We start from the raw sequence: 7,303 nt of genomic DNA on the forward strand, positions 1-7,303 counted from the left end.
TAATTAACCGTATGCCCACTCCTGTACTTCAGGACAAATCCCCTTTTGAAGTATTAATGAATCATCCCCCTGATTACAGTTTTTTGCATGTCTTTGGGTCTGCTTGTTGGCCCAATTTAAGGCCTTATAATCACCACAAAATTAATCTTAGGTCTCAATTGAACACCTTTGTGGGCTACAGCCTAGACCACAAAGCCTACAAGTGTCTCCACTTGCCTTCAGGTCGCCTATATCTCTCTTGTGATGTGGTCTTTAATGAGCAAGTTTTTCCTTTTTCATCTAAGCCCACTAGCTCATCTTCATGAAATCCCTCCTGACCTGTCTCACCTACCTCTACGACCCTTCTTCTTCCACTAATGGCCCACTCTTCCGGCCTGAATCTCTCTACAAGTCCACGTACATCCTCCCAGCCCACATCTCCTTCTTCAAACAATGCATGCCCTAGCTCGTCTTCATCTTCCTCTGCCAAACCCGTGTCCCCAACTCTTTCTCACTCGCCCACTCAATCTGCAGCACAATCACCATCAACACAAGCTTCTCCTTTGATTTCCCCCGAGTCCATAAACTCATTTCCTCGGATTTCTCATTCTCATCATCCTATGACTACTCGTTCCCACACACGTACTCTCTATCCTCGTGTATGCACAAACGACACGATTCCCTGGCCTTCAAAAACACCATCTCTTTCTCTCACTACCTCTTCATTCGCCCAATCTTCCCTCTCCTCCTCTGTTTCGGAGGAACCCACCTGCTTCACTGAGGCCAACAAATATCCAGAATGGTGCTTGGCCATGTTTGAGGAGTTCCAAGCCCTTCTCAATCAAACTTGGAAACTTGTTCCCTTCACTCCTGATCTCAATATCTTAGGGTCGAAATAGGTACTGAAAACTAAAAGGCGTGTTGATGGAACCCTTGAATGCCGTAAGGCACAGCTTGTGGCCAAGGGCTTCCATCAGCAGCCTGGTCTGGACTTTCATGAAACCTATAGCCCTGTGTTCAAGCTAGTAACTGTGCGTCTCATCCTCTCTGTGGCTGTAACCTCCAATTAGCCGCTTCATCAACTTGATGTGTAGAATGCGTTCTTGCACGGCAACCTCGAAGAAGCTGTGTTCATGCAACAACCACCTGGCTTCGCACATCCAGAGTATCCATCGCATGTCTGTAAGCTTAAAAAATCTCTCTATGGGTTAAAACAAGCCCATAGGGCTTGGTTTGCCAAATTGACTAATAAATTGCTTTCCCTTGGTTTTGTTGCATCTCGGTCTGATTCTTCCCTTTATATTTTGCATACTGAAACTGGTTGTATATACATTCTTATCTATGTTGATGATTTGATTGTTACTGGCTCAAATCACACTCTCATTTCTAAATTCATTTTTGCCTTAGGCTTGCACTTCCCTGTCAAAGATTTAGGTCTTCTGCATTACTTCTTAGGTATTGAGGTTACTAGGAATTCATCAGGTCTTTTCATTTCCCAAGCTAAATATATCAATGACTTGTTACATAAAACTCAGATGCATAACTCCAAACCCATTAACACTCCCATGTCTTCTTCGACTAAACTGTCTCTCCTTGAAGGCTGCACATTTGAGGATCCACAACTTTATCAAAGTGTGGTTGGCAGTCTCCAGTACCTAGCCTTTACCCGTCCTGACATCTCTTTTGCTGTCAATAGAGTTTGCCAATTTATGCATAATTCCAGAATATCACACTGGCAGGCAGTGAAGAGGATTATTCGTTATCTCCGTCATACCTCTTCCATTGGTCTCTGGTTTTCTCCCTCTTCCTCTTTTCAACTCTCAACATTTTTTGATGCGGATTGGGCTGGATGCCCGAATGACCGCAGATCCACGGGAGGGTTTTGCATCTACTTTGGCAAACATCTTTTGTCTTGGGGCTAAAAAAAAAAAGAGCAAGCAACTATTGCTCAGTCTTCCACTGAAGTCGAGTACAAATCTGTTGCCAACACTGCCTGTGAGGTTTTGTGGTTACAATCACTAGTCAAAGAGCTTGGTATTTTTCTTACTCATCCCCTTGTTTTATGGTGTGATAATTTAGGAGCCACCTATTTATCAGTTAACCCTGTCCTCCATTCCCGTACTAAACATGTTGAGCTCGACTACCACTTTGTGCGCGAACGAGTTGCAGCCAAAACACTTCAGGTTTCATTCATTTCTAGCAAGGAACAAATTGCTGACATTCTCACAAAGCCTCTGTCTGCTATTCGGTCCAGTCAACTTCGATCAAGCCTCGCTAAGACCATAGTGCCGCTTGCATCGCGGGAGGGTATTAAGGCACCTCTGCACACTATGCGCAAAGGCTCCACTACAAAAGCAGCACCCACTACCGCAGCAGTAGAAGACACTAGGCCTGTAAACCGATGTCTTCGGTGCGGTTTCGGTCCAAAACCGAAACCCCACCGACACCTAAAACCTTCATCTTTCTCGACCGAAACCGATTGACAGGGGGGAAGGGAACCGACCGTAGTTCAATCGGTTCTTCGGTTTGAAAATCGGTTTCCCATCACCATTCGCAAACCATAAACCAGAAGGCTTTCCAAACACAATCCATAAAAAAGAAAAAAATGAAGTTGGAAGTAAGATTTGATGTAACGAATCACATCATTGGAGAGGTTGGCCATGGTTGCGCTGCTTGTGAGAGAGAGAGAGAGAGAGATCTAAACTCGAAAGCGAGGGACGAGGCTGAGGCTTAGCCATATAACCCTTTGAACGCAGTGCTTGGGGAACGACGGAGACTCAGAGAGCGAGAGGCTAGGGTGGCCGCCGCTGGGGAGTGTAGAAGCTACGGGGAACACAAATGCACATTGAAGACGACGATGAGATTGAGAGGGATATAGTTACCCTAATTCAAAACGGTGCCGTTTGGCTTATGCCAAACAGTGCCGTTACATATATATTTTTGACACACTGCATCTTAAAAACGACGCCGTTTCACTTTAAATGAGTGAAACGACGTCGTTCTATATAAGTATATTTAAAAATATATATATATAAGCTGACGTCGACCGGTTCAGCGGTTTTCCCTGGGTCGAACCGCAAACCGAACCGGCCGACGTCGGTTTGACTTAAAATCTACCGCCAACTGACCGGTTCTCTGCCGGTTTCGGCCGATTCCTTACTTCGGCAGCTGGTCTGATCGATTTCGGCCGGTTTTCCAGTTTTCTGTACAGCCCTAGAAGACACAGTAAAAGCTTCAGGCAAAACCAACATTCTAGAAGATACTCCCATAACAGAATAAGAGATTCTTATAGACATGTGTCATCTAAGTATTGGAACATTTGTATTGGTTGTTATAGAATATACATTATAAATAGAACAGTAGTGTGTACTGAAAACGCAATGAGAAAAGAATGAATTTTGAGCATGTGTGTAGTCTTTCCTCAAACAGTTTGTGTCCTTGATTTCTTTCAACATATTCAATAAGGGTATCGCTAATTTGTCTTTAGACATGACAAGGTCTTGAAGATTGATTCATCCTCAGACATTCAGAATATAGGTGTGGCGCAACCAAGCGGTTGGGTTCCTTAAAAAAGAGTCACTTTTATATTTTGCATATTCTTCCCCATTTCTAACCATTTAAGTTATATATGCTCTATAAACAATATAATTTCCCTTTGTTTTTCGCCAAAGGTGTGGGTAGTTTGCCCCATCGTAGTCCTTGGACATGTGCAGTTTCTTCGGTTTGTCACGAATTCATTTAAAGAGGTTTTAGTTGCCTAAGAAAAGTTCAGTAAATAATAGAATAGTAATATTGAAATTACAAGTATTAATCGAGAGTACTAAAAATGACTAGACTCGAAAGAGAATGAGGTTGGCATCTATGTCCTCAGGAACTCTACGCTGAGAGGGAAACTTGGGGAGGAGACTGGCAAGATGCTTAGCCCCTTCTAAATATGCTGTATACTTCTCTATGTTCTTGGCTTGCTTAGCTCCTCCATCCTCAAACGCTTTTGAATTGCGTTGTTCTTGATTTGCTGCATGCATTGCACTGGCCAACGGCATTACGTGTACATAGCATTTGTTTTCCTCTCCGAGTAGTTCCTGGAGTGCTTTCTTCTTAAAAGCCCAGTTTCCTGTTCTAAAATTGAAGTGGTACAATGGAAGGAAACGCTGCCCATAAATAGCTACAAATTCCACTGCAGCTAAAATAAATTCAAATTCCTCCTCGGATACGTAGTAGGGAAGGCTGATCCTAGTCCATCCGGGTTTTAATCCAACATAACCCTATTGAACAAAAAATGAGAAAAAATCAACTCAACACACAAGTTTTCTGCAAGATATTTTTCAGAGCTCCTGGCAGGAACACTTAAAGAATCATTTACCTTGAGAAAGGCAGCTCTGATGGCCAGTGAATGGGACTCATCGACATCAAGCAGAATGTGAGCATAGGGTCCAGCACAAGCGCACCCACCTCGAGCTTGGATGCCGAAAAGGTCATTCAAGAGAGCTGCGACGAATGGTCCATGAAGAGGCTTATCTCTCTTGTTCCCCATCTCTCTCCACATGTATAGCTGCTCGTCCAAGCTCTCTTTGCCATCAATATTGCACCCATATTTCAGGCTAGCCGAGGAGGAATTAGTGGTACTATAAACTAGGAAAGACAAGATCGCTTGTCTGTGGGTGCTTGTATTTCCTAGAATGCATATATTCTGATTTGGGAGAAGCCTCTCAAGCGCTTTCTCTATATTGGTTTGCTCCAGTTTTTCAATATTCTCGTAACCAATGTATTCCTTAATCCTGAAAGCCAAAGCTGCTCTAACTGTTTGGATTATTTGAGGAGTGCCACCATTTTCCCTTTCTTCAATGTCCTCCAAATATAATGTGTCCTGCAAAACTTGGACTAGATTAACAAGTGAATATAGTAGGACTTCAAAAGTAACACACCATCTCATGAAGTTTCCTCAGCATCTTTTTGCTCTGATCTTCCATCGATTTATATAATTTACCTTTTCGTTGAAGCCGTTGACATACATCACAGTTCCACCTCCACAAGTCGACGGTGGAGAAGATTTTAGCATATAAAGTGCCTCGCTCATCAGAAGGATGCCGGGCGATCCTGGTCCCCCAAGAAACTTATGTGGACTAAGGAAAATTGCATCGTAGCCATCAAGCTCCCCAGATCTCATGTCAATCTCCACGTAAGGCCCACTGAAAACATTGGAATTTTAGGCCAAGAAAGTTGGCATCTTGATGCGTAAAGAAACGTTTGAAAAATAAACTTAATACACAAATTTTACGTACCTTGCTGCAAAATCAAAGCATGCAAAACCTCCATATTGGTGAAGAAGTTCAGCAATTGCTCGGGTGTCTGAATAAATTCCAGTCACGTTACTACAAGCAGAAAAAGAACCCAAAATTGGCCTGTTTGCAGACTGATATTGCTCAAGCTGCAGTCGTAGAGTCTCCATGTCTAATAAACCATTGGAATCTAAACCAATCTCTATTACTTCAGCCAAGCTTTGCCGCCAAGAAAGAAGGTTCGAGTGGTGCTCATAAGGCCCAACAAAAACCACCCACCTTTCTCCATTTCCAAGGCATTTTAGTAGCCTCTCTCTCAACATCGATGGCACGGCAATGCCCATTACTTCTTGAAGCCTTTTAATAGCTGCAGTCGTGCCCGAGCCACAGAACAAGAGCACATCATCTTCTCCACCACCTAAGCATTTCTTGATGTACTTCGTTGCTTCATGCAATGTTTTTGTCGTCCGGTGCCCCACATAACTGTCACTCGTGTGCGTGTTCCCTACACATGAGGAAGGCAAGATTCAAGTCAAACATGAACAAAAATAATGATGACGGAATTGGAAGCAGCTAAAAGTTGGCTGCTACTTCAAACCTTCTTTTTATTTCCATTAGCCAAACGAATTTGAGAAACAAATCAATTAGATCGTAATCAAAGGAAAGATAATGATTAAAAAAAGTAATGCTAATTTACCGTAGTAAGGAAGTAAGTTGTTGATGAGGAAATCCTCGATGTATCGAAGAGATCGACCCGTGGCAGTGTGATCAGCATAGGTGAGTCTTCGTTTCCCGAATGGAGAATCTATTTCTGCATCTACCCCGATGATTTGAGAGCGCAGCCAGGATAGTTTTCTATCCGCCGATTCGTTCCTTGGCAGACCCACCTCCAGAGTCCTAGAGGCCGCTTGAGAGCCGTGGCAAAGATCACCAGGAGGCCAAGAACTGCTGGGTTTAAGTTCGCCGTCGGTGCTCCCAGTACCAGTTTTGCTATTCATGTTATGGTTCATTCTTTGAGCACTAAGAGCTTCTCCCAACATGAGTTTCTCAAACTCCATGGTTGAATTAGCTAGGAAGATGAAAAAGAAACAAAATGTAGAAGAAAATAAAGATGAAGTACTAGTAGATGACGAAGATCAGAAGAAGATTAACACAAAGTTTCTTTCATGGATTGGGGAGGATATGGAGGGAATTTAAATAGAAAAGAGAGCGATGAATTCCAATGGGTTGGTGCTAAAAGAGGCTGTCTTAAAATCAAGTGGCACAAAAAACGTAGTGGATATTAACTCGGAAAATTCTATACATAATAAACCACAATTACATATTTTTTAATTTTTTTTTCTTTTATTAAATATTTGATATATAGATAATGAGTAGAAGAATTTAATTATTTTAAAAAATATAAATTTAAAAAATATTTGAAAAAAGATTGAAAAAATAAAAAATAAATAAAAAAAATATGCGATACGTGGAACAGCAAAGCACTATTAACCCTGTCGACCAGACCACGAGGGAAGTTGTATTTGACCGGCCTCTCTATTGGCTCTTTGCCATTGGCTAGATGACATGGCATATGACGACAGACGACGGCTAGAATACCAAAAAGGTGTAAAGTATGGGCGTGTTCTGACTTCTGGGCAATTTCCACGTACACCCAAGTCAGGTGCCTCATAATAATTATTATTATTTTTATTGGAGATTTATTGTTGATATTGTTGTAAATTAATATATAAAAAATGTATTTATTTTTATAAAATATGTATAATATTAGAATCTATATCGGAGTCAAGAGTTAGAGTCAGTATATCGCTACCTCCAAGTCTAACTTATGAAATCAGAAGCGCAATCGGATTTTTAGATTTTTGTTTAGCCCCAAAAGAGACTATATATAAGAAGTCTCACATTATTAAAAAAATTTATAATTTCATTAAAATTTACTTCTTTAGTCATTTAATTAAAAAATATATATCTCGAATCCTTGAGATTTATTTTCGGCGGCTTTGGCCATTTCTTTTGTTTTAAGAAAGTTAAAAAAGTGATGCTTT

General features: G+C 41.4%; 1 protein-coding gene across 1 annotated transcript; it reads right to left on the reverse strand.

The window, feature by feature from the left end:
* Positions 1-3,753: 3,753 nt before the first annotated feature.
* On the reverse strand, positions 3,754-6,508 carry LOC122303403 (probable cysteine desulfurase). Its single transcript, XM_043115179.1, has 5 exons — positions 5,956-6,508; positions 5,262-5,763; positions 4,967-5,168; positions 4,343-4,846; positions 3,754-4,244 (listed from the first exon to the last, which is right to left on the reverse strand). Exons 1-5 carry the CDS (start codon positions 6,314-6,316, stop codon positions 3,810-3,812), a joined length of 2,004 nt encoding a protein of 667 aa, XP_042971113.1. The 5' UTR covers positions 6,317-6,508; the 3' UTR covers positions 3,754-3,809.
* Positions 6,509-7,303: the final 795 nt, after the last annotated feature.

The sequence above is a fragment of the Carya illinoinensis genome, chromosome 3 (assembly GCF_018687715.1).
Source record: "Carya illinoinensis cultivar Pawnee chromosome 3, C.illinoinensisPawnee_v1, whole genome shotgun sequence".
Taxonomy (NCBI): Eukaryota; Viridiplantae; Streptophyta; class Magnoliopsida; order Fagales; family Juglandaceae; genus Carya; species Carya illinoinensis.